Source organism: Podarcis muralis, chromosome 1 (genome assembly GCF_964188315.1).
Source record: "Podarcis muralis chromosome 1, rPodMur119.hap1.1, whole genome shotgun sequence".
NCBI lineage: Eukaryota > Metazoa > Chordata > Lepidosauria > Squamata > Lacertidae > Podarcis > Podarcis muralis.
In genome coordinates this window covers 21,209,626-21,236,984 of record NC_135655.1, presented here as the reverse complement: position 1 = coordinate 21,236,984, position 27,359 = coordinate 21,209,626, and the positions used below count along the sequence as shown (strand labels likewise).

Here is a 27,359-nt window from a genome sequence, read left to right as displayed (position 1 = left end):
TCCAACGTCATTCTAACATTCATTAATTTTACAATATTTCTTTAAATAGTCCTTAAATTTTTCCCAGTCTTCTTCCGCTGTTTCTCTTCCCTGGTTTCGGATTCTGCTTGTCATCTCTGCCAATCCCATATAGTCTATCACCTTCATCTGCCATTCTTCCAAGGTGGGTAGGTCTTGTGTCTTCCAATACTTTGCAATTAGTATTCTTGCTGCTGTTGTAGCGTACATAAAAAATGTTCTGTCCTTCTTTGAAACCACTTGGCCGACAATACCCAAGAGAAAGGCCTCTGGTTTCTTCAGAAAGGTATATTTAAATACCTTTTTCAATTCATTATAAATCATTTCCCAGAATGCCTTAATCCTTGGGCACGTCCACCAAAGGTGGAAGAATATACCTTCATTTTCTTTACATTTCCAACATTTGTTATCAGGCAAGTGATAAATTTTTGCCAGCTTGACTGGGGTCATGTACCACCTATAAATCATTTTCATAATATTTTCTCTTAGGGCATTACATGCCGTAAATTTCATCCCGGTGGTCCACAACTTTTCCCAGTCAGCAAACATAATGTTATGACCAACATCCTGTGCCCACTTAATCATTGCTGATTTAACCGTTTCATCTTGTGTATTCCATTTCAACAGCAAGTTATACATTTTTGACAGATTTTTAGTATCGGATTCTAGCAATTCTGTCTCTAATTTTGATTTTTCCACCTGGAAGCCAATTTTCCTGTCCATCTTAAAGACCTCCATTATTTGATAATAATGAAGCCAGTCTCTCACTTTATCTTTTAGTTTCTCAAAACTCTGCAATTTCAGTCTGTCCCCTTCTTGTTCCAAAATTTCCCAATATCTCGGCCATTTGGACTCCATATTAAGCTTTTTAACAGCTTTTGCCTCCATTGGCGACAGCCACCTTGGAGTTTTATATTCCAACAAATCTTTGTATCTAATCCAAACATTATATAGTGCTTTCCTGACAATATGGTTTTTAAAAGCTTTGTGGGCTTTAAGCTTGTCATACCACAAATATGCATGCCACCCAAAAGTGTTGTTAAAACCTTCTAAGTCCAAAATGTCTGTGTTCTCAAGAAGTAGCCAGTCTTTCAACCAGCAGAAAGCTGCCGATTCATAATACAGTTTAAGGTCTGGCAGAGCAAATCCCCCCCTTTCCTTTACATCAGTTAAAATCTTAAATTTAATTCTGGATTTCTTGCCCTGCCAGACAAATTTTGAAATATCTTTCTGCCACTTCTTGAAACAATCCATCTTGTCCACTATTTGCAATGTTTGAAACAAAAACAACATTCTAGGCAATACATTCATCTTTATAACCGCAATTCGACCCAACAAAGAAAGCTTCAGATTTGACCAAATTACTAAATCTTTTTTCACTTCTATCCAGGATTTCTCATAATTGTCTTTAAATAAGTTCACATTTTTAGCTGTCATATTTATCCCCAGATATTTCACTTTCTTAACCACGGTTGTCAGGGATGCCTCAGGTCCCAGCTCACAAAGGACCAACGCCAGTGTCTCTTTATATACAAAAGTCTTTATTGAAGTTCATTGTTGGTTTTACATCCGTGGCGCGCAGCCCTACATCTGTAACTCTAGACCGTCGAAGCTCCGTCTGACTCTTCCCCTCCCCTACACCAGTTTAACACCCGAGCTTTGCTCCACCTCTTCCTCTGCTCTTTTCTCCTCTGGGTCCTCCTGCCCCCTGGGGTCCCACCCTTCCTGGACTCTTCGGAGGCGGATTCCTCTGACTCCCCCCCCTGTCTCCGGCGGGCTTTGGGACCTGGCTCCCAATCCGGATTTTCTGCTGACCCGCGCGCCTGCACATTTGAACTTGGCGCGCGCGCCCAGCCGGCCACTTTCCTCCTAACGGCTACACTGCTCCTGTCACTGCTTCCTCCTTCGGAGGGGCTGGCTGGAACTGACCTCCGCTCCGCCCCTCCACTCTCCGACGGAGGCGTGGTCAGTTCTGACTCTCTCTCTCTCCCTGCTGGAGAAGACGCTGGTTCTGATCTGTGGGCTCCTTCCCCCCCGCTACGCTCTGGCAGGGAAGCTGGCCCTGATCTCCAGCTGCCGCTTGGGGACTCACCGCTGGCCCCCCTTGCCCTGACCCTGGGCGCCTCTTTCTGAGAATCTTCTGATTCGCTGGAGAGACTCATGGAATCTCTCGGGTCACTGTCATACCCTCCTAAGCTCCCCTCAGATCCTTCCCCTTCGCTCTCCAACTCCTCTTTCCCCTTTGGCTCTGCCCCTGAGCCCCTGACAACGGTTAATCCTGTCTCATTCTGAAACCTCTCTTTTTCAAAAGGTGTTAAATTTTTCTCCAATACCTTAGTTTTTGACTTATTCAATTTAAATCCTGCTACTTGACCAAACTCTTGAATTAATTCTAATACCCTTTTTGTACTAGATTCAGGCTCTTGTAATGTAAGTACCAAATCATCTGCGAATGCCCTCAATTTGTACTGTTTAGCTCCGACCTGCACTCCTTTAACCAACTGGTCCCTTCTGATCATGTTCAGCAAAACCTCCAGGACTGATATAAAAAGTAATGGAGAGATTGGGCATCCCTGACGTGTCCCTTTTTCTATCTTAAATTCTTCCGTAACCACATTATTTACAATCAACTTTGCTTTTTGTTCAGAATATATTGCACCTATACCATTTTCAAACCCTTGGCCTACCCCCATCCCCCGGAGGTTCTTCATCATAAAGCTCCAAGAAATATTGTCAAAGGCTTTCTCAGCGTCCACAAATATCAAAACTGCTTTAGTGTTTATGTTCACTTCCAACTTTTCCAAAATGTCAATTATGTTCCTTACATTATCTGACAAATGTCTTCTCGGGAGAAAGCCCGCTTGGTCTCTGTGAATCTCCTCCATCAAAACTATTTTCAATCTCTTAGCTAAAATGTCAGCAAAAATTTTGTAATCCACATTCAATAGCGAAATGGGGCGGTAGTTCTTAAGTTGGGTCTTTTCAGTCTCTGTCTTCGGTATAAGTGTCATATAAGCCTCTTTCCACGTTTCTGGTGCCCCTTTCCCCTCCAAAATTTCATTGCAAACTTCCTTCAAAGGTTGTAATAACCACTCCTTCAAAACTTTATAGTATCTGGAAGTCAGTCCATCAGGTCCTGGGGATTTGCCCAATGCCATGTTTTGAATGGCACCTTCTATTTCTTGTTCTGTTATTTCCTGGTTCAAGACTCTTTTACTGTCCTGTGAAATCTTTTTCAGTCCATTTTTTCCAAGAAATTGTTCTATGTCCATATCTTTCTGCGGCCCTTGTGAATATAGTTGTCTGAAGTATCTCTGGAAGCAATTCCTAATCTCTGTTGGATTATTTTAGTTTTTGAAATAAGCTTCTCCCGGTCTAAATGGGTGCTGGATGGCCATAACCTTGAACAGATCAAATACTTCAGTTATCTAGGGCTCACATTCCATCATACAGGATCTTGGAAGCACCACTGGCAAACCTCCCTTCAAAAGGCGGAGATCACAAAGCCAGCCATAGTCCGATTCTTTTTCACAAAGGGAGGCAAATATGTTCCAGCAGCCTTAAGGGTTTTCATTGCAAAACCCGTTTCCCAACTCCTGTACGCTGCAAATGTCTGGCATAATGGGGACCTGCCAAAACTAGATGGTTTTCAAGCAAAATTTCTACGATCTCTGCTGCAGGTACCCAACTGTGTCCCCAACTCCATACTTCTGTTAGAAGCTGGTGAATGCCCAATTTCAACTAAAGCGTGGTGGGCTGCCCTAAAACATTGGCTCAGGATTTCAGTGTTTGATCTAGGGAAGGGTTTGTACCAACACCTGACCAATGAGGAATTTGCCAGCAAATGGCAGAAAACCATGGCTAAAAAAGCCTGTCGGGTCTGTCGGGACGCGGGTGGCGTTGTGGGTAAAAGCCTCAGTGCCTAGGACTTGCTGATCACATGGTTGGCGGTTCGAATCCCCGTGGCGGGGCGCGCTCCCGTCGTTCGGTCCCAGTGCCTGCCAACCTAGCAGTTCGAAAGCACCCCCGGGTACAAGTAGATTAATAGGGACCGCTTACCAGCGGGAAGGTAAACGGTGTTCCGTGTGCTGCGCTGGCTCACCAGATGCAGCTTGTCACGCTGGCCACGTGACCCGGAAGTGTCTGCGGACAGCGCTGGCTCCCGGCCTATAGAGTGAGATGAGCGCACAACCCTAGAGTCTGGCAAGACTGGCCCGTACGGGCAGGGGTACCTTTACCTTTACCTATTGGTCTGTCACCCCCTCCCAACTGTATTGCCTGGGTTATGAAGGCGCCCTAAAGACGTTAAAGCAAAGATTATGGGATAATGCACACAGTGACTTGCGATCTCGATCACATGCATTCTTTAGTCTGCTGGCAGTAGGAGTACAATATGGGCATGTCGGAAATCAAGCCTTTATCGGGAGAAACTGGCAACTCTCCCAGGCACCCGGCTTGGTCTCCTGTTGACCTCCCTGGCTGCCTTCCCCAGCAAGATCCAGGCTAGGTCTCGATAGGCGATTCTTCCCAAACGTGGGAAGAACACACCCCTCCCTCCTGCTCCCCTGGCAGGGAAAGGAGATAGACAGAAATGTATTTACATGCCTTTATTTCTGTCTTTGCAGCATTACAGAAAACATGTCTGTACTCTTCAAACTCCAGCAGTCAAGTGACAAAGACTTCCTGTACTTCCTGTACATACGCAAGAGGAAGAGCTCATATTATACTCTGAGCTAATTCCGGTGCATTGCCCTGTGAACTGACTGTCCCACTGTTTCCCACAGACAGTCCCAACATTCCCATCATGTTTTGTTTTCAAGCTACCAGTTTGCAGCTGCATTGCTTCTATATCGTAACATACTCCCCCATATGAATCAATGTGAGCTGCGAACAAAGCTTGATCCAGAGAAGAAAACAAACAGTTGTTATACATATAACAATTCCCTGTTGTTTCAGTTCCACCCTTGGAACTACCCACCACTGGTTTCCCCAGTGTACCTCTCTGGTTGTCTGACTTCCAAGGAATGAGTGCTTCTGCATTACCTTGGCTAGGGAATGTAGTGTTACGCTTAACAACTCCCTGTTGTGTCTTTGTCTCTGGCTTAGACAGACCTTTAACATGTCTTGAGTTGTCAACAATAGTAACACATGCAACAGCTGAGTTAGCAAACTCTTTGGAATACCTCTTGGGTGGTACGCCCTTTGTAATTCTCTCAGACCTGCGTATGAGGTGCTGATCCTCTTTGCTGACTGGTTCATTCTCAGGACTCTTTGGAGAACCAGTTCCAACTGTAAACAGTGGTTCATCCTTCACTTGCGAAGGTCTAGCCATTGTGTGAGAATTCCTCTCAATGACTGTGTCAACTGAGCTCTTTGAGCTATCTGTGTCATTCTCAGTACCACTATAATCAGCAAAATCAGAATCATCATCTGAATTGTCCTGAGTGGGAAATGTGTGAACAATTACTCTCTCCTGTTCAGGAGCACTCTCTAGAAATTTTGTGAGAATCACCTGACCAGATTCAGACAAAATTACTCTGTAGAGACCCTTTTCATAACCCACAAAAATGCCTTTTGCATTCTTTACTCCACCTGGAGCATCAGACTTCACATGAGATCCAAAAGCTTTAAAATGGGCAACAGAAGGTTTTCTATGGAATAGTTTCTCAAAAGGAGAACATTCCATATCTTTTGAAACCTTTCCCAACCAAGTGTACAATAACACGATAAAGATTCAGCCCAATACTCATGTGGCAAATGTGAACTCAGCGATTGCGCCTTCATGCCATTCTGCAATTCTTTGTTCACTCTTATACAAACACTTTTGTTCCATGCACCTGCAGAAACAGCAGCCTTGTGCTTTATCCCTTGCTTATCCAGGAAATCTTGAAAATCCTGTAAAAGAAAAACTGGCTTTTCATCTGTGAAAAGACAATCAATGTTAGCATCATGAAGACTTTTAACCTTATCACAAAACTCCTTAAACCTTGTTAAGGCTTCTTTTGGACTCTGCAATATGTCTATCCACACATAATGAGAGAAATAATCCACACACACAAGATAGTATCTTGCATTGCCTCTAGATGGTGCTAGAGGACCAATCACATCAGCATACACCCGCTGAAATGCACTGGTTACTTTCATCGCCTTCTGGACGTTTTTCAACACACCTGCAAGAGAAATCATGTTTAAATCACATGCAATAGACATATTATAATCAGATTCCTTAAATGACAACAGATATAGTCCATCTTTCTCTCTGGCAGAAAGATACAGCTCTTCATCTTTGAAGATTTTGCAGCTTTCCTTATCATAGGACAAGACCAGTCCTTTCTTTGTGATCTGCGAAACACTCAGCAGATTGAACTTTAAATTAGGAACCAAATACACATTGTTAATAGTCAAGTTCAGACTCTCCAGGTAAACAGTTCCAAACCCGGTCGCTTGGATCTCCTGACCGTTGGCCTGTTTCACAGTGAAGCTTTGCTTCTCAAACGTAGAAAACAGTTCTCGGCACGATGTCATGTGTTGCGTCGCTCCAGTGTCAAGAACAAAAGCGTTTTCCGTTGAAAACGCGGCTTTTGTTGACAGCAATGCCTTTGCAGGTTTCACCTGGGACTTGGTACAACTTTTGCCTGACGCCTCAGGCTTTGCAGAGCTCCCCTTAGCTCCTTTTTGTTGTTGTGGCTTCTTACAGTTCCGCTGAAGATGTCCAGTCTGTCCACAATTGTAACAATGGACAATGTTCAAAGCAGCAGCCTGTTCTTCACTAGCAATAGCAGTGGGGGTGCCAGAACTCCGAGCTTCTCTCCCCCTGTCAGCGACATCTATTGCAGCAAGTCTGTCTCTCTCATTGAGAACCACGGAACAAATCCTCTCCACCGTAAGATCAGCGGCAGGTAGAGAACCCAGTTGACTTGCAACGGTTTTATAAGTCCGATTAAGGCTGTTAATAATCATGAAGCCGAATATCTCTTCCTGAAGAGGGAAATTGCGTTGTGCCATCTGCTGGCGTAAGAATTTCATCTCTGTCAGATGCGCTTGCACATCTGCATCAGGTGCTAGCCTCATATTTGTCAGTTTTTCAAAGTGCAGCAATGCTGTACCACCAGCATCTCTTTAGTGGATTCTTTGCAATATAAACCAAATCTCATGTGCGTGTTCCTCATCGGCGATATGAACAAGTTGCTCATCTGAGACACACAGAATAATGGCCATCCTGGCTCTCACATTCTGTGAATTCCATGCTGGCGTAGGGGCAGCAGGGATGGGATTATCAATCACCCCAAAAATCCTCTGATTCTGAAGCAGGGCCTTCATCTTTACAGACCATGAGGAATAATTGTCATTAGTCAGTGGAGGTGGGTAAGGTAAGCCTCCCCCCTTCTTGGCATCCATTTTTGATCCAAGCCTCAGCTCTCACTCACGAGCTGGTAAAATCCAAAAGTCTATTGGGTTGTTTACTGCTTTGCACCGGGCAGCAAAACCCAGGCTGCTTTGAAAAGTCCCTTTCCCAGGAGCCTGTGCGATAACAAACAAACGTTGGAATTTCCAACAGCTCCTTTCAGCCTAGCAGTTTGGAAAGTCCCTTTCTCAGTCCCAGCCTCGGTCTCGCGATGGCTTGTTTTCCCCTTTACTTTTCTTTCTATGCTTCTGAGGCTAACTATCTCAGAAAATTAGCTCAAAGTACTCACGTCTCGTTGCTTAGCAACTGGACTTGGCAGGCTTGAGCAGCAGACCTTATCAGTCCTCAGGAATGTGAAATATGCGGGCTGTTTCTCCGTGCTGTTTTTATCTAAAAGCGGCTTCTATGTGAACCGAAGAATGCTTCCGTTCGCGTTCACTCTCTCAGCCATAAAATCACCATACCTTGAGGGGTTCCGTTGCTCATAGCTTATCAGCAAAGACGTCTGATCCGGTGCTCAGTCCTTGTAGCTTCCATCCGCTCGCTACCATATCTTCCTTTATCTCCTTGCAGAGGATGAATCCGATCCAACGACCTCTTAGCTACTTTCATGTAGCAGAACCATAGGCTCTCATGCTACCAGATGTCGGAAATCAAGCCTTTATCGGGAGAAACTGGCAACTCTCCCAGGCACCCGGCTTGGTCTCCTGTTTACCTCCTTGCATTCCCCAGCAAGATCCAGGCTAGGTCTCGATAGGTGATTCTTCCGAAACGTGGGAAGAACACCCCCCCTCCCTCCTGCTCCCCTGGCAGGGAAAGGAGATAGACAGAAATGTATTTACATGCCTTTATTTCTGTCTTTGCAGCATTACAGAAAACACGTCTGTACTCTTCAAACTCCAGCAGTCAAGTGACAAAGACTTCCTGTACTTCCTGTACATACGCAAGAGGAAGAGCTCATATTTCACTCTGAGCTAATTCCGGTGCATTGCCCTGTGAACTGACTGTCCCACTGTTTCCCACAGACAGTCCCAACATTCCCATCATGTTTTGTTTTCAAGCTACCAGTTTGCAGCTGCATTGCTTCTATATCGTAACAGTCTTTAAGTTAACATCTTACATTAAAAATCTGACAGTACCAAATTATCGAAGGCTTTTCACCAAAGCCAGACTAAACGTCTTTCCTTCTGCAGTGTTTGATGGCAGGTTGAGAGGAGTTCCCTACCAGGACAGACTTTGCTCGTGTGCTCAAGACATCGATTCCATAAAACATATTTTATTGCACTGTGCAAAATATGAGCAAGCCAGGGCTGAACTGTTATTACCATTGCTGGTACCTTTCCTGGGAAATCAGAGGCTCACTATGTCAGGTTCCTATTGGAAGACAGGACAAACGCTAGAACATTACCAGTGGCAAAGTTTTTATCGGTGGTTGCAAGAACCAATGATCCCTATATTCTGAACAAATTGTTTGTTTAACCTGGAGGTAGGCTGTATGAATTGTGTATTGCTTTGTAATGATTTGTTGGGTCTCTGGACCATAAAAAAGATTGATGATGATGGTATCCAGCAATGCAAGCCATAGTCAATATTTGTTGTTCTTGGCTTAGTCAGTTGTGTTTAATGAAGGAGACTGTGCCCCAACATAAATAGCCACTTACTGGAAAGAGTTTTCTCTGCTTCTTCCCAGAGACCCCTCTGAACGTTCTGTAAGTATCAAGCGTGCCTTTCCCGATGCTGCTACAGCAGAGGGTGGCTTGGAGGTACCATGGGGGTGGTCTGTGTGCCAATGGAGATGTCAGGAAAGGAGAGAAGAGAAGAGAAGAAGAGAAGGTATGAAAAAGGAGGTGATAGTGAAAAATGGGTTGAAAAGGAGGCTGCAGAATAGAAGCAGCTTTATAAATAGGGAGTTGCAAAGGGTGGTTAGAAATAGCTTCAGGCATATACAAACTAAAATCAAATTTGTGTTGGAGATGTCAAGAGGTGGAGGGAACGATGTATCATGTATGGTGGGGATGTGGGAAAATAAAAAAAATTCTGGAGTAACATTCACGAAGAACGAAAAAAGATGTTTAGAACATCATTTGAGAAAAAGCCAGAAGCGTTTCTACTAGGCTTAGTTTCAAAAGACATCCCCAGTGATAAGAAAAATGTGTTTTTATGTGCCACAGCTGCTGCCAGACTACCATTAGCCAAAAACTGGAAAGGGGACACCATTCCCTCAGTAGCGGAGTGGCAAAACAAGCTTTGTGAATTTATAGATCTGGCTAAAATGACAGCAGCTACTAGATTCCAATCAAATCAAAAATTAAAGAAAGAATGGGAATGTGTGGAAGAATACATGACAAAACATCGTTTCAAAACAAGTTTATTGACTGAAGTTCGTAAAGTTAAGGTTAAAAAAAGAAAAGTGACTAATGGGGAATATGTAAATAATAATTTTCCTTAACACAATATTATAGTAATGAATAATATTACTATAACACAATTAACACAATATTATAGTAATGAATAATATTGAATGCTGAGCATGGATGGAGCGAAGTCAAAATGGTATAAATCAGAAAAACGAATAGACAGTAATATATATGTTGATAGTATGTATTGTAAAGAATGATAAAAGGTGTAGCTGAATGTAACAATGCAAAATTAAAATGAAAGATAAAAAGAAAAAAGAAATAGCATCAGGCAAATTTTGCTGTCTTTTACCTTATTCCATTTTGGGTCATTGACAAAGGTTTTAACCTGTGCTTTTTCTTGGGGCACACAGTACTGGCACCATTTATTTATTTTTTAATTGTTAAATGTTTGGAACTTCCTATAGCAACTTCATGATGAGTCTTCAGGATGAGTGCTGGCACATTTGTTTCTTTTTTAAAAAACTAAAACATGGGTTTTAACAAAGATCACTTTGTCCCTAATATTCTGCCCAAGGGGGAAAAAGTGGGTTTTTAAAAAATTTCTGCCAGAATGCCAGACAATAGCTGAAATGCAAGCCAGAGTCCTCCGCACAACAGTACCAGAGAAGCTTAAGAGACCGGAAAGGACAAAAGCAACAAATAAAGATTGTCTGCCATGTTAATATAAAGTAGACATAAACACAATGCCAACATCCTTCATTGTATAGTTGCAATGATCATTTTTAAATGTGATCCCCTCCCCCCAGAGAACTTCCAGAGGAACACAATGCCTCACATCTACCTGTCTTTGCTTCTGGCTGGGCTCTGTGCTTTTGCCCACAGTCACCATACTCTTGACCACAAGGAGGACCATGACCATTCTCCTCTTGCTGAAGGTGACAGAGATTTGCCTTCTGTGAAGATAGTCCAATTCTACTACGACCTTCCTTCGGAGACTGGTGAGAAGAACATTTTATTTTTTATATATAATATTTTTATTCATTTTCAAATACAAATTTATACAACCATTATCAGAATTTATCACATAATCTTTTTTTTTTACTTCCCTCAGTTTCTCTGCCAATCTTCCGTTTTATTTATTTGTTTAAACATTTTCTAATTTTAATATTGCCTTTAAAATATACCTTCCCCAGCCTTATTCCCTTTTTTGCAATATTCCTCATATTTTCACAGAACATCTTGAAAACCTACAAGCGTTGTCTGTTCATCACATATATTTTTCAGATAATCTGTAAATTTCCCCCAGTCCTCGATGAACTTCTGGTCTCGCAAATATCAGATCTTCCCTGTTAGTTTATCCAGTTCTGCCAAGTCCATCAATTTCGATCTCCATTCTTCAACTGTCGGTAATTCTTCCTGTTTCCATTTTTGGGCCACGAGTATTCTCGCCGCTGTTACTGCGTATTGGAAAAGTTTACAGTCTTTTTTACATATTTCATTTCCTACAATTCCTAAAAGAAAAGCCTCCGGTTTCTTAACAAATGTATATTTTAACATCTTTTTCAATTCATTATAAATCATTTCCCAGAAGCCTTTCACTTTCTTACATTCCCACCACATATGATAAAATGTCCCTTCTTTTTCTTTACACTTCCAACACTTATTACATGTTTTATACATTTTGCAAGTTTTACTGGTGTAATATACCATCTATATACCATTTTCATAACACTTTCCTTTAACGCAGTACATGCCGTAAATCTTAATCTTTCTTTTTTTCTCTCATTACATTTTTATTAATTTTCCAACACAATTATACAATTTTCTCCATGTTTTAACAAATTAATCTTTTTTGACTTCCTTCTGCTTCTCTGGTAATCATCCGTATTTACTCTTCAATACGCATTCCCTTGATTGTATTGCCATTTGTCTTCCCTCCCCTTTCTACTTCTTTTTAACAATTCCTCTCAAAGTTTTACAGTGCTTCTTGAAACCCCACTAGCGTTGTTTGCACATCACATACATTTTCCATTCTTGTATCGTCGATACTTCCTCTTGTTTCCATTTCTGGGCCAGGAGAATTCTTGCTGCTGTAACTGCATACTGGAAGAGTTTACAGTCTTTTCTTCTTATTTCATTTCCTGTAATCCCTAAAAGAAAAACTTCTGGTTTCTTAACAAAAGTGTATTTTAACATCTTTTTCAATTCATTATATATCGCTTCCCAGAAACTCCTCACTTTCTTACATTCCCACCACATACGGTAAAACGTTACCTCTTTTTCTTTACATTTCCAACACTTATTACATGTTTTATACATTTTTGCAAGTTTTACCGGTGTGATGTACCATCTATAAAACATTTTCATAACATTTTCCTTCAACGCCGTGCATGCAGTAAATGTTAAATTTTATTTCTTTCTTAAATCTTTTTTGAACATTTCATTTACCTGGAAGTAATGCAACCAATCATACACAAGATCTTTAACTTGTTCATTCATATGGTTTTAATTTCCATTTTCCTCCTTCTTTAGTTACCATTTCCCCATATGTAGCCCATTTACCTCTCATATTAATTTTCTTTACACACATAACCTCCAACGGGGAAAGCCAATGTGGAACTCTCGGTTCCAAAAGACTTTTATACCTGTCCCATACTTCTGTTAGCGAATTCCTGAAAATGTGGTTCCCAAAGCCTTTATGAGCTTTCTTCTTGTCACACCATAAGTAAGCGTGCCAACCAAATCTGTTATCAAAACCTTCAAGGTCTAGCAATTCCATATTTTCTAGTTTAATCCAATCCTTTAACCAACATAGACATGCTGCTTCGTAATATAATTTCATATCTGGCAGGGCGAAGCCTCCTCTTTCTTTCACATCTGTTAATAATTTAAATTTTATTCTTGGCTACATTGTTTACTATCAGTTTAGCTCTCTGCTCTGTATATATTGCCTTGATTCCATTGAAAAACTCTTTCCCAACTTCCATATGCTCCAGATTTTTCAGCACAAAATCCCATACTACATTGTCAAATGCCTTTTCAGCATCCACAAACATTAATATCGCTTGTTTCTCATTCCTGGCAGTCAGATATTCCAAAATATTACTTATATTCCTTACATTATCTTTCATTTGCCTGGCAGAAACCCTGCTTGGTCTTTGTGGATAATTCTTATCAATATTTATCTTTTTCATTCTCTATTATTTCATTCTTTCATTCAATATTATCTTTTTCATTCTCTTCGCTAAAATCCCCGCAAATATTTTGTAATCCGTATTCAACAATGAAATAGGTTTGTAATTTTTAACTTGTGTTAAGTCCGAATCCTGTTTTGGAATCAAAGTAATAAATGCTTCTTTCCACATTTCTGGGATCTCCCTTGCTTTTGGGATATTATTCATAACTTCTTTCAATGGTTCCATCAAAACACTTCTCATTTCTTTGTAATATCCCGATGTAAATCCATCTGGTCCCGGAGCCTTTCCCCTCTTCAGTTCTTTTATTACCTCTTTGATCTCTTCAACTTCTATTGGGGTGTTCAGCTGGTCTTTTTGTTCTGTCGGGATCTTCTGCACCTTTTTATCTTTTAAATTTTTTTCTATTTTCTTCATATCATTCCTTTCCTTATTTCTATATAATTGCCTATAAAAGTCCAAGAATCCTTTCCTAAATTCTTTTGAATTAACTGTCTCTTTACCTTTTATGATAATTTTGTTAGTTGTATTCTGTTCTTTTCTCTTTTGGATTTGCCACGCAAGCCATTTACCTGATTTGTTAGCGAACTCAAAGTTTTTCTGTCGTAACCTTTTAACATTCCATTCTACTTCTTTATTTATCATTGCAAATTGTTTGGAGTGTCTTGATTTCTTGCTTGATTTTTGATTTATTTGGTTTTTAAATTAATTTTTGCTCATTGTCCATAATCTGCTTTAAGATTTCTTTGTTCCCTTTTCCCCTATGCTTGTTCTTCAGTGAGTTCTGCTGAATAAAGAATCCTCTCATAACTGCTTTGCTTGCGTCCCAAACAATATTCATCTTTGTACCTTTGTTGGAATTGTCTATGAAATATTCCGTTAATTTCTTTTGTGCTTTTTCTATAATCCTCTGATCATCCAACAAATAATCATTGATTCTCCATCTAAAGATTCTTTCTTCAAAACCTTTTAGTTCCATTTTTATTGGACTGTGGTCTGAGATTACTTTAGGTTGCATTTCAATTTGTTGGATTCTTGGAGTCAATTCATTCGATACCCATATTTGATCGATTCTTGACATTGACTGATTCGGTTCTGAGTAGTAAGTAAATTGCTTCTCCAATGGGTGTCTAAGTCTCCAAATATCGATCAAGTTACAATTCTTAGTCATTGTAAAAAAAGTCCTAGGTAGTTTCCCTTCTTTATTTGTTCCTTCTCTTAATCTGTCCATTCCCAGTGAAACCACTCCATTCATATCTCCCATTATTATGATTTTCTGATCCATATATTCAAAAAGTTTTTCTTCCAAAGCTTTATAGAATTCAGTCTTATTTCCGTTAGGTGCATAGATCCCGACAATTATTAAATTTTCGCCTTGCCATTTGATCTGAACTGCTATAATTCTTCCTTCTTCGTCTTTGAATATTTGTTGAGATTCAATTTTGTTTTTGATATATAAAACAACCCCTTTTTTCTCTTTGTCTGAAGATATGAATTCATTCCCTAGTCTTTTATTGATCAAAATTTTTCTGTGTCTTCTTGCCACATGTGTAAGCATATAATGTCCAAGTTTTTCTTTTTTAGAAATTGTTCAATTTTATTTCGTTTCTTTTTATCATTCATCCCATTAATATTCCAATTCCATAATTTTAGAGCCATGATAGAGACCAATTAAATAAATTTACGTTGATTTACTTATAACCTGTCTTCCTTTTCTCCTACTTCTTCTTCTTCTTTTTCGGAACTCTCTTCTTCCATCGATTCTGACTCGTCCTTGGATCCTGCTCCTCCTTCTGCACCTTTGACTTCTTCTTCTTCCACTTGCAATTCTTTGTATCTTCTCGTAAACTTCCCTATTTCTTCAGGGCTTGTCAACTTATGTTTCTTAGTTTTGTAGAAAAAGGAAATTCCTTCTGGAAATTCCCATCTGAAATCAATCTTGTTCTTCTTAAAAATCTGCACCAGTGGCTTGTAAGGATCTCTTCGTTTCAACAGCCTTATCGGAATATCTTTAAAGATGGTGATGTAATTTCCATCTATATATAATCTTTTCTCTCTATTCTTCTGTAGTATCAAATTTCTCATCTCTCGATCTTTTAACGTGATTAAACAGTCCCCTGGAAATTTCCTTGCCTTAGTTGTTCTTACTCTCATCCTGAATGCATTTTGTACTGTTTTTGCTACTTCTTCTACTGGAATCTCCAGCCACTGTGCCATTTCTGTGATCAGTCTCTCTTAAACATTCTCATTCTGTATTTCCAGTACAGATCTCAGCCTCAGGTTGACTTCCCTCTGTCTCAGTTCATTCATAGCAATTGCATCTTTAATTTCCTCCTGCGATTTATTTATTTCTATCATCTCCACCTTCATCCTTTCTTCCTCTTGTTTCACTTCCCTCATCTCCAGTTTTGTCTTTTTCAACCCCTCTTCTAGTGATTGTGTTCTTTTGGAAACCTCTTTTATTTGCCCTTTCAGTTCATTAACTGTCTCATCAATTTTTTTATCCATTTCCCCAATTTTATTATCCACTTGTTCCATTTTATTATCCACCTGTTCTAATTTTGTTTCCAGGTTCTTTTCACTTTGTTTAATTTCTGCAAACATTTTCAATATTTCTGCTCTAAAATCAGATTCTTGCTTGGACGGTCTCCTATCAGTTGGTGTCCCCCCTTCCATCCCTTTCTTTTGTTGATGTGTCATTTTACCCAAAATATCCTTTATCACGTTCCCCACCTGTTCAAATCACAGCAAATATGACCAATTTACAAATTTTAAATTAAAAAGAGTAGCAGAGATGGAAAACCCAAGATCTTTTTTGCAAATAAAGATATCTTATAAATTCCAAAAGAAAAGATTAATTAGAAATTAATTAGTCCCCCTTTAATAGTTTAGGGAAAGTTAAAGGGCTAGTCACAATCCTGTCCAAGGTTGAAAACAATCTTCTTGCCCCCACTTGGGCTAATCCTTAATTGGGCTCTTCCTTCTGTATTTGTACTTGCCTCAATTGTAGTCCAAATAGAATTATAATCCAAATAGAATTTAAATCCAAAAAAATCAAAGTTTATTAGAGAAATGAGGAACTTAATTCCAAATCCAAATTATTATATTCCACTTAGGATGAGATGGTCCTTCCACAATATCAATAAGGAGAGCCAATTAAACCTTTAATTTAATGTCTGGATTATCTGTTTAATATTCCAAGAAAATGATAATGAGTGTCTGCAGAGAATAACCACAAATATCCAAAGAGGAAGGTTCCACTGAGAAAAGAAGAGCAGCACAAGTAGGGAGTGGAGCGAAGGTCACTAAAAAAAACACACACAAAGAAAATTCCACCAACATTGGAAGAGGCACAGAAAAAGAAGTTGTACTGTCTTATTCTGTCCACTAGGGGGTCGGTACCCAAATCCGGGGTGAATAAATTGATAAATCCAAATAAACAAAGTCCAACTTTTACTTTGATATGCCAAAATTATAAAACCAATTAATAAGGAGATTGAAATAAATTCCTGTACGTTGCAACTGCAGCCTTTTCAGATTTCACTTCTATTTCACTATTAACAATGGAGTCGGAAGCTTCTTAGAATCATAGAATCATAGAGTTGGAATAGACCACAAGGGTCATCGAGTCCAACCCCCTGCCAAGCAGGAAACACCATCAGAGCACTCCTGACATATGGTTGTCAAGCCTCTGCTTAAAGACCTCCAAAGAAGGAGACTCCACCACACTCCTTGGCAGCAAATTCCACTGTCGAACAACTCTTACTGTGAGGAAGTTCTTCCTAATGTTTATGAGATGCCTCATAAGGCATCTTTTCCAGGCCTTTGACCATTTTGGTTGCCCTCCTCTGGACACGTTCCAGTTTGTCAGTGTCCTTCTTGAACTGTGGTGCCCAGAACTGGACACAGTACTCCAGGTGAGGTCTGACCAGAGCAGAATACAGTGGCACTATTACTTCCCTTGATCTAGATAAAGGTTAAGGTAAATGTACCCCTACCCGTACGGGCCAGTCTTGACAGACTCTAGGGTTGTGCGCCCATCTCACTCAAGAGGCCGGGGGCCAGCGCTGTCCGGAGACACTTCTGGGTCACGTGGCCAGCGTGACAAAGCTGCATCTGGCGAGCCAGCACAGCACACGGAAAGCCGTTTACCTTCCCGCTGGTAAGCGGTCCCTATTTATCTACTTGCACCCGGGGGTGCTTTCGAACTGCTAGGTTGGCAGGCGCTGGGACCGAGCAGCGGGAGCGAACCGCGCCACGGGGATTCGAACCGCCAACCTTTCGATCGGCAAGCCCTAGACGCTGAGGCTTTTACCCACAGCGCCACCCGTGATCTAGATGCTATACTCCTATTGATGCAGCCCAGAATTGCATTGGCTTTTTTAGCTGCTGCGTCACACTGTTGGCTCATGTCAAGTTTGTGGTCAACCAAGACTCCTAGATCCTTTTCACATATACTGCTCTCAAGCCAGGTGTCACCCATCTTGTATTTGTGCCTCTCATTTTTTTTTGCCCAAGTGCAATACTTTACATTTCTCCCTGTTAAAGTTCATCTTGTTTGTTTTGGCCCAGTTCTCTAATCTGTCAAGGTCGTTTTGAAGTGTGATCCTGTCCTCTGGGGTGTTAGCCACCCCTCCCAGTTTGGTGTCATCTGCAAATTTGATCAGGATGCCCTTGAGTCCATCATCCAAGTCGTTGATAAAGATGTTGAATAAGACCGGGCCCAAGACAGAACCCTGTGGCACCCCACTAGTCACTCTTCTCCAGGATGAAGAGGAACCATTGATGAGCACCCTTTGGGTTCGGTCAGTCAGCCAGTTACAAATCCACTGAGTGGTAGCATAGTCAAGACCGCATTTTACCAGCTTCTTTACAAGAATATCATGGGGCACCTTGTCGAATGCCTTGCTGAAATCAAGGCAGGCTACATCCACCAGGCTTGTAATTCTGTCAAAAAACGAGATCAGGTTAGTCTGACATGACTTATTTTTCAGAAATCCATGCTGACTATTGGTGATCACAGCATTCCTTTCTAGGTGCTCACAGACTGTTTGCTTAATGATCTGCTCCAGAATCTTCCCTGGTATTGATGTCAGACTGACTGGGCGATAATTATTTGGGTCCTCTCTTTCCCCCTTTTTGAAAATAGGGACAACATTTGCCCTCCTCCAGTCTGCCGGGACTTCGCCTGTTCTCCAGGAATTCTCAAAGATGACTGCCAGTGGTTCTGAGATCACATCTGCCAGTTCTTTTAATACTCTTGGATGCAGTTCATCTGGCCCTGGAGACTTGAATACATCTAAACTAGCCAAGTATTCTTGTACTATCTCCTTAGTTATTCTGGGCTGTGTTTCCTCTGCTGAATCATTTGCTCCAAATTCTTCAGGCCGGGCACTGTTTTCTTTATTGGAGAAGACTGAGGCAAAGAAGGCATTGAGGAGTTCAGCCCTTTCTGTGTCCCCTGTTTGCTTTCAGCCCTTCCCCTGTTTGTTTCAGCCCTTTCTGTGTCCCCTGTGTCCCCTTTCTGTGTCCCCTGTGTCTCTTTTCTTTATCTTTAAAAGCGAAAGTGGGAAGACAAAGAACTTGGCTCTCTATATGTCCTCCGTTCCATCAAAGATCTCTATTCACCACAACAGTTCCTTTCTGTTCCCCCTTTTAAATCTGATACTTCTTTCAACCTCTTTAGAACTTGGCAAAGTTACTTTTAGCTTCTTTATTTTGTTTCTAAGAGTTACAGGGAAAATGGAAACAATAGCCACTAGCGGCAACTTACTTTCGTTTTCCAGCTCTACATATGTTGCTGCGTCAAAGCTGATTCCAGATGACAGCCAAAATCGGGGGAAAAAATATCTTTATTATTTCGGAGCCTTCCTTAGTTCCAGGTCTTGCAGTTTTAGGTTGATTTAGGTCCAAATTTCTTAATTTTGAGAGCGAAGCGCTGTTCTTTGCAAGCTCGGGGCTTCGCTATTCGGATGCAGCAATGGCTTCCCGATAGCCCACTAACCCGTTCCGCCGTACTCTTTGCCCCTTTTGGGGGTTACCTGACGGCCATACGGGCAGCTTTAAGGGCACTGCCGGGAACCAGACACCCCTGGACACCCTCCAGAGGCTTTGTAGGGGGCTACCGCGCCCTGTAACACCCCTTTTCCACCCGAAATAGCCGGGATTCTTCTCAGCGAAGAATCCCTCGCTTGCGACAAGATCACGCTCCACCGGAAGTCGTAAATCTTAATCTTTCATTCCATAGTTTTATCCAATCATCCAATTGTATATTATATCCAAAATCCCTGGCCCAATGTACCATCACCGATTTAACTTCTTCATCTTTTGTATACCATTCCAGCAACAATTTATACATTTTTGATACAATTTTATAGTCGTTACCTAGTATTTTTGTTTGAAATTTTGAATCCTTTTCCACATAACCGCACTCTTTACAATCCTTTTTAAACATTTCATTAATCTGATAATAATACAACCAATCATATACATACTCTTGAGAAGAAAATTTTCTTTCCCCCTCTGACCATAATAATAATAATAATAATTTATTATTTATACCCCGCCCATCTGGCTGAGTTTCCCCAGCCACTCTGGGTGGCTCCCAATCAGTGTTAAAAACAGTACAGCGTTACATATTAAAAACTTCCCTGAACAGGGCTGCCTTAAGATGTCTTCTGAATATCAGGTAATTATTTATCTCTTTGACATCTGATGGGAGGGTGTTCCACAGGGCGGGCGCCACTACCGAGAAGGCCCTCTGTCTGGTTCCCTGTAGCCTCACTTCTCGCAATGAGGGAACCGCCAGAAGGCCCTCGGCGCTGGATCTCAGTGTCCGGGCTGAACGATGGGGGTGGAGACGCTCCTTCAGGTATACAGGACCGAGGCCGTTTAGGGCTTTAAAGGTGAGCACCAACACTTTGAATCGTGCTCGGAAACGTACTGGGAGCCAATGCAGGTCTCTCAGAACCGGTGTTATATGGTCCTGGCGGCCACTCCCAGTCACCAGTCTAGCTGCCGCATTCTGGATTAATTGCAGTTTCCGGGTCACCTTCAAAGGTAGCCCCACGTAGAGCGCGTTGCAGTAGTCCAAGCATGAGATAACTAGAGCATGCACCACTCTGGCAAGACAGTTCGCGGGCAGGTAGGGTCTTAGGGCAGGTAGGGTGGAGATGGTAGACAGCTGCCTTGGACACAGAGTTAACCTGCGCCTCCATGGACAGCTGTGAGACTCTCCCAGCGGCTTCATATAGATATTAAAAAGCATGGGGGAGAGGACAGAACCCTGAGGCACCCCACAAGTGAGAGCCCAGGGGTCTGAACACTCATCCCCCACCACCACTTTCTGGACACGACCCAGGAGGAAGGAGCGGAACCACTGTATGACAGTGCCCCCAGCTCCCAGCCCCTCTAGATGGTCCAGAAGGATGTTATGGTCGATGGTGTCAAAGGCCGCTGAGAGATCCAGCAGAACTAGGAAACAGCTCTCACCTTTGTCCCTAGCCCGCCGGAGATCATCAACCAGCGCGACCAAGGCAGTTTCAGTCCCATGGTGAGAACTGAATCCCGATTGGAAGGGATCCAAATGGTCCGTTTCCTCCAGGCGTGCTTGGAGTTGTTCAGCAACCACCCGCTCAATCACCTTGCCCAAGAATGGAAGATTTGAGACTGGGTCTGGGAAGGCTCCCTCACAGAGGGAAGCATTCACCACCCTGCAGAGCCCATCACCCAGCCCTTCCCGGCTCGCTTTTATCAGCCAGGATGGGCAAGGATCAAGGAGACAGGTGGTCGGTTTCACTTGTCCAAGCAGCCTGTCCACATCCTCGGAGGTAACAGATTGGAATTGATCCCATGTAACAGGACCAGACAGAACTCTAGCACTCTCCCGCCCTGGCCCTGCTCCCACGGTGGAGTCTACCTCCTTCTGAATCTGAGCGATTTTATCTGCAAAAAACTTTGCAAAAGCATTGCAGGAGATCTTGGGGCCCCTACCAGGCCCCGGTGGTACAGGTGGTTCCGATAGATTGCGAACCACCTGAAAAAGTCTCCTGCTGCTGTTTTCTGCAGATGCAATGGAGGCGGCGAAGAAGGCCCGTTGCCACTTGGTAGGCTCGACGTTGAGCTCTAGCCGTGTCCGGTCTGATTCAGAATGAGTTTTCCGCCACCGGCGCTCTAGCCGTCTCAACGATTATTTCATCACCCTCAGCTCCGGGGAAAACCCTCGGAGAGGGCGCTTCGGAGCCAGACAGTCAATAGCCCTGGTTAACTCCGCATTCCAGCGTGCCACCAGGGAATCAGCTGAAAGGCCATCAACTTGGGATAAAGCATCCCCTACCACTCTCTGGAAGCCAATTGGATCCATTAAGTGGTGGGGGTGGACCATCCGAATTGGTCCCACCTCCCTGCAGAGGGGAAGGGTTGCGGAGAAGTCCAGTTGCACCAGGAAGTGATCTGACCATGGCACTTCTTTTGTTTCGCTTTTAGTTAGTGTCAGATCACCAACATCCATAGAGGTGAACACCAAGTCTAAGGCATGTCCATGGCTATGAGTTGGGCCAAACTTATTCAGGGACAGCCCCATGGAGGCCATGCTTTCCACGAAGTCCCGAGCGGCCCCTTGTAAGGTCGTGTCGGCATGGATGTTAAAATCCCCCAGGACAACCAAGCTAGGTGTCTCCAGGAGCATATCCGCCACGACCTGAAGCAGCTCGGGCAGGGAATCCTTGGTGCGGCGGGGAGGTCGGTACACCAGTAGAAATCCTGTACTGCCCCTATTGCCCAACTTCCAGAACATGCACTCAGAGAACTGGGTCTTCCCAATAGGACACCTGGTGCAGACTAATGACTTCCTAAAAATCACTGCAACTCCCCCTCCCCGCCCACATGACCTGGGTTGCTGTGCGTAAGAGAAACCTGGTGGGCAAGCAGCGGCAAGGACAGGCCCATCTGCTTCATCCAACCAGGTCTCTGTCACACATGCCAGGTCAAATCCTCCATCCACAATCAGGTCGTGGATGGCAGTGGTTTTATTCATCATTGACCTGGCATTGCACAGCAACACTTTCAGGTCATGTGGGTTTCCCTTGCTGATTCCAGTATCCTTCCGGTCAGGACCAGACCTGGAGGCAGGGATAGTCCTCAGACAATGACTAAACCTGCCTCCTCGGTAATGACATGGTCTGGTCTTAGCGGCCTTGGGCCTAGTGTCACTTGGAGCTAGAACAACTATGTTGAGTCAGCTTTTGTCAGGACTTGGCTTTAATGAGATTAAGTAATTGGGAACTAGATTAAGAACAGAGCTATAAAGGCAGGTATCTCAGCACAGTAAGATGCCACAAAAACAGGAGCTCTTATTAAAAGCTCTGAGTATGACAATTAATATTTTGAAGAACTAAATGACATGTATACTGTTATTGTTCTTTCCATAAGCCAACTGGGAAAAACCTATCAATTCTCTGAATACAAGAAGAGGAGACTTCTATGTGGATGAGGAATCAAAGGTGAAAGTCCCTATGATGAACAAAGTCAGCTGGTTTGAGACTTACCATGATAAGATCCTGTCCTGCAAGGTTGTGAAACTCCCTTTCAAGAGCAACGTTTCAGCATTATTTATTCTTCCTGACCAAGGAAAAATGAAGCAGTTGGAAAATGCTCTTAGCAAAGACGTTTTGTTAAAATGGAGGAATTCTACAAAATCACAGTAAGTGTACATGCTATAGTGGAAAGAGTGTAGTACATATTTGTAGGTGTAAATATATTGTTGTGATTTTGAGGGGTAGTGATAGGCTGTGTAAAGACCAAGTCCCTTGTAATACCGGAACAGGATCAATTGAGCATAGACATCACTGAGACAGGAGTGCAAACATGCTAGGAATGTGGGCTTGGGAGAGCACATCTTTGATTAGAATTCTGTCCTGCCATATGACACCCAAAATTCTCCTGGCACATTTTTCCCCCCAAAGCAATACCTCACTAGCCTCTGGTTCCTCTTTCAACAGGAGAAGAGATCAAGCAGACCTCTCTGAAATTCCTGGGAAGCGTGAGGTGAAGATTTCCAAGGTAGGCCTCGCAAAATTCTACAGGTTGGTCTATATTTTCTTGCATCCTCCATTTTCCACAGAGGTACCCTCTTGTCTGAATTATGTTCAAATGAACATAATTTGGGGTACTTGAACCACAATCCCATCTCTCATGGAGAGGAGAAGCCAAAAATATTTGCTATTCCAGCTATGATGATTAAGAGCCACCAAAAACCCATCTCTCCCTCTGCTATAGCCTAATGGCATGAGTGGTGCTTGATGACAGTTGAGGGGGGAGCCCCAATGGAGCTGGTCTCCCAACAGAACTGATGGAGAGACTCTTAAGCCTCAGCTCTCCCTCTTCCCTTGGTCATGCTATCTGGGGCTGATGGGATCCAAAAAAAATCAGGAGGGCCACAGTTTCCCCACCTCTGACACAGAATTTTCTAGAGCAGATGATTCGGTATCAGTTGCTTTGCAAAGACTGCAGTTAGCATTGGAGAAGGAGGAGAAATCTGATATATTTGCAAGCTTTGTGCAGACAGTATCGTTTATCACATACCTGCTTTAGTCTCACCTGCTCAGGCACTGTAAATTTTTTTTACGATATATACAATATCTTTATTGTCATTGTGCCACACAGAACAATGAAATTGAAAATCTACATAAAACATTCAAAAACCCCTAAAAACTCTGAAACCCCATTTTAAAATGCAATATACTATAGTGCTGATGAACCATATGCTGTGTGTATTACTGCAGCATATTTTTAAAGTATATTACTAAATATGTCTTTTATCCAGTTATATAAACTTTTGTATTTATCTGTTTATGTGCTGGCTACTTTTGGAAACCTAGTGTTTATAATATTATAGGAGTAATAGGGTAATATTATACATGATGTATGTATGAAAGAAGTGTTCCTATTTTTTTGCATAATGAGCCTGGTATTGGGATCTTGCTTCTCATCAACAGTAAGGGAGAGAGACAAGAACTAGGGAAAAATAATTATGGAGAAGATTGACATCAAGATTTTCAGAAAATTCCATCAGTTCCTTGAGGCTGACTGATACAAAAATATGATGCTTAGAACTGGTTAGAGGAACCAGATCAATAGGTAATCAGAGTGAGAAACGACCACATGATGTTGTTTCTTAAGACATTCAGTGGATTTGTTTGTTTTGAAGGCCTAGATTTTCTCAGGATAAAACCCTGAGTCAGACACAATCTTGCACTAATTTTTGTTGTATTTCTTTGCAGGCTATTCACGAAGCTTATTTAAATGTCGACGAGAATGACACTGAACCTGCAGCTACTGCTGCCATTAAAATTGTTCCTAGATCCCCTCCTTATGTACTGGCGTTCAATCGCCCATTTCGGTTGGTGATTGTTCAGGAGGAAACTCTTCATTGGAAAAGTCACGACTCCTACTGAGGCATGATTGCTCAACTTGTGTTGCAGCACAGAAAACATGGAATTTCCAATATGAAGCATGATTGATAAGATGCTTTTAGGTATCAGAGTGATTACTGTCACATGTTCCCAAACCGAACAAATAAAACACTGATTGAGTTGTCTGCAAAATCACTTGGCATTTTTCTTTCTTTTCTCACAATCTTAAAAAATATGCTGTTTATTTTAAGTGCGCTCTCTAGCGTTCACTCCATGATCTTTTTTTTTGGGGGGGGGTGGATAGGTGTGCCATTTGAAAGATCAGGTTAGCAGTATTTTATTATTATCTCTCATGCAGGTGTAGTATCCACAAGTAGCCAACAGTTAAAGGGAGAAGGTCAGGTAGCTCAAAAGCTCAGAATGATGGTAATGGAACTTCAAATGAATTCAGATCTGCAGGGCCTGGTGAGCTGTATACAAGAGCCTCTGTCTATAATCTTGGAGAATTCTTGGAGAACAGGTGAGGTCTTTGCAGTCTGGAGGAGGGCAAATGTTTTCCCCATCTTCAAAAGGGGAGGGGGAGAAGACATTGGCAGTGACCTTGACTTCAAGGACCTAGAATAGATAATTAAACAATCTGCCTGTGAGCACTTAGAAAAGGATGCTGTGATTACCAAGACCCAGCATGGTTTTCTCAAACAAATATCTGTATATTGTGTCTCTTGTCATATGTCTTCTTCTTGTTGTTCAGTCGTTTAGTCGTGTCTGACTCTTCGTGACCCCATAGACCAAAGCACGCCAGGCACTCCTGTCTTCCACTGCCTCCTGCAGTTTGGTCAAATTCATGCTGGTAGCTTCGAGAACACTATCCAACCATCTCGTCTTCTGTCTTCCCCTTCTCCTTGTGCTCTCCATCTTTCCTAACATCAGGGTCTTTTCCAGGGAGTCTTCTCTTCTCATGAGGTGGCCAAAGTATTGGAGCCTCAGCTTCACGATCTGTCCTTCCAGTGAGCACTCAGGGCTGATTTCCTTAAGAATGGATCTTCTTGCAGTCCATGGGACTGGCACGTGCATTTTATCCTACAGTGCTTTGGCTTCCTTGGATTGCTGTTAAATGCCCCTGCAGTTTCATTGCCTAGTTGCCATCCTTCCCATTTAAAGTGTCATAAACATTTTCACCCTTATCCCTATTGGATGTCAGATACGCAGGCAGGCATGGGAGTTTCCCCTCTCTCTGGGAGCTTCCGATAAGGATTAAAGAGTCTCAGGCAGGTTTATACTTCATTTGATTTACAACAACAACTACCTAGAGCAGCCCTGGGCCATCCTCTATCAGGATGTCAGTTGCTCACTCTGAATCCTCTCCCCTTCCACAGCAAGAAGTGCACCAAAGGTCTGCTCCCCACCCCTGTGCTTCCATTGTTCATTAACCTTTTCAGTCCTCTGAGTTCGAAGGGAGGGAGGGAATTCCCTGCCACTTTCAATTGAAGAATCTCCCAAACACTCCCTCCCTCCTGGTTGCTTAGCTACCATACCAAAGCTGTCTAACTCTTCCCCCGACTGTGCAGCCTCTATATATGCTTCTGGGAATGTTGAAGGAAGATGGGGATGAATCCTCCCCTTCTTTCCCTGTTACAGGCTGAACTGTCTGCAACTGCATCCCCCCATCTTCAGAGTCAGACCAGTCTCTGGCATCCGATTCAGACCAGCCCCTGACCTTGGATGCTTTTTTGTGAATCAGACACTCTTCACATTAAAAGAAAATGTTCTTATAAGCAAGCCTGGAAGCAAGCTGGTGGTGTAATCTAGAGGCGAACCCAGTATTTCCTGGGACTATCTTCAAAGAGGGCAGATCACTGCCATGGTCTTTCCGGTGTTCAAAAGTGATAATGGGATTTAGGATAGTTTAGCTCCCTAGGAATGGGGAGATTGATCAGTGCAGTGGACAGTCTTGCTTCTCTCTGTCACCAGAGAAATAAACCTGTCTCTCACACACATAGAGGGAGACACTTCTCCCCAAAACCAAGACCTTCCCTTAAGCCCTGGAAGTTTTTTTTGTTTTGTTTTTTACTACAGGCAGGTGTTCCCTCCTTTTCCTTCCTCCCCCTTCCTCCTTGGCCTGCCTTCAGGACCTTTAGAAACAGCAGGGTTGGCCCTGTTGATTTGTGCCAGAGTGCCCCTCTTAAATGGGACATTCCAGGATCCAAACAGAATCCAGGATTGGCTTCTGTGATTCGTGATGTCCCACTTAAAATGGGACAATTGGGGGTATGAGATTGCCAGGAAAACCCACTGACACCCCCAATTTTATCCTCACTAGAGGGGACCGTACGCTGTAGACTTGGGACTATTGGTATCCGACAGAGGTGGCGGAAGGTCAAGATGGCGTTGTTAGTGGTAGCATTGACTTGAGCTCCGCTTCAGCTGATGCGGTTTTTATTATTTTTATTAGTCTTTTATTAGCTTTTATCAGACACAGTATTTTATCTCTGTCATTTGGCAGCTATTATATTCACAAACCTGAGTTAAGGGCTAGAGTTAAAAGTCTTAGAGAAAGTCTTGGAAAGTCTTGAAGAAAGCCTTAATTAGCTGCAGCTCAACTAAACCTACCAACTGCTTATCAGCAGGAGTGGAGAATAAACACCCTCTCGTGGGAGGATGCCGAGCTTCCTGATTTACAGCAAAAATTAGTAGCGGCTCCTATCTCTGGGAAAATTTCTAGGAAAAAGAAGTGACCAGCCTCATCTCCACAAGTCAGTCCAGAGCAGAAGAGCAAGCAGAGTAAAATGGACGATTCTGTAAGAACACAGAACTCAGAAACTACTACATCAAATAGAACTCATTCCCAGTTAGGTGGGGATGCTTTAATGGGTGGAGATCACCCAGAGGAGAAAGCTGAGATGAGCGCTCATGAACTATCCCATGAGGGGGCATCGCTCTATGCAGAAATACTCGCGGACCACTGTCTGCT

General features: G+C 42.5%; 1 protein-coding gene across 2 annotated transcripts; it reads left to right on the top strand.

The window, feature by feature from the left end:
• Positions 1-8,997: 8,997 nt before the first annotated feature.
• LOC114585608 (serine protease inhibitor 2.1-like) lies at positions 8,998-24,583 on the top strand. 2 transcript variants are annotated; one of them, XM_077924403.1, is made up of 5 exons: positions 8,998-9,132; positions 10,590-10,781; positions 22,407-22,677; positions 22,976-23,036; positions 24,257-24,583. In XM_077924403.1, the coding sequence occupies exons 2-5, from the start codon at positions 10,610-10,612 to the stop codon at positions 24,428-24,430; spliced, it is 678 nt and encodes a 225-aa protein (XP_077780529.1). In that variant the 5' UTR covers positions 8,998-9,132; positions 10,590-10,609; the 3' UTR covers positions 24,431-24,583. The 2 variants fall into 2 exon arrangements, with proteins under 2 accessions (XP_077780529.1, XP_077780522.1); XM_077924396.1 differs by lacking the exon at positions 8,998-9,132 and having other exon boundaries at positions 10,369-10,781.
• The last annotated feature ends 2,776 nt before the right edge of the window (positions 24,584-27,359 follow it).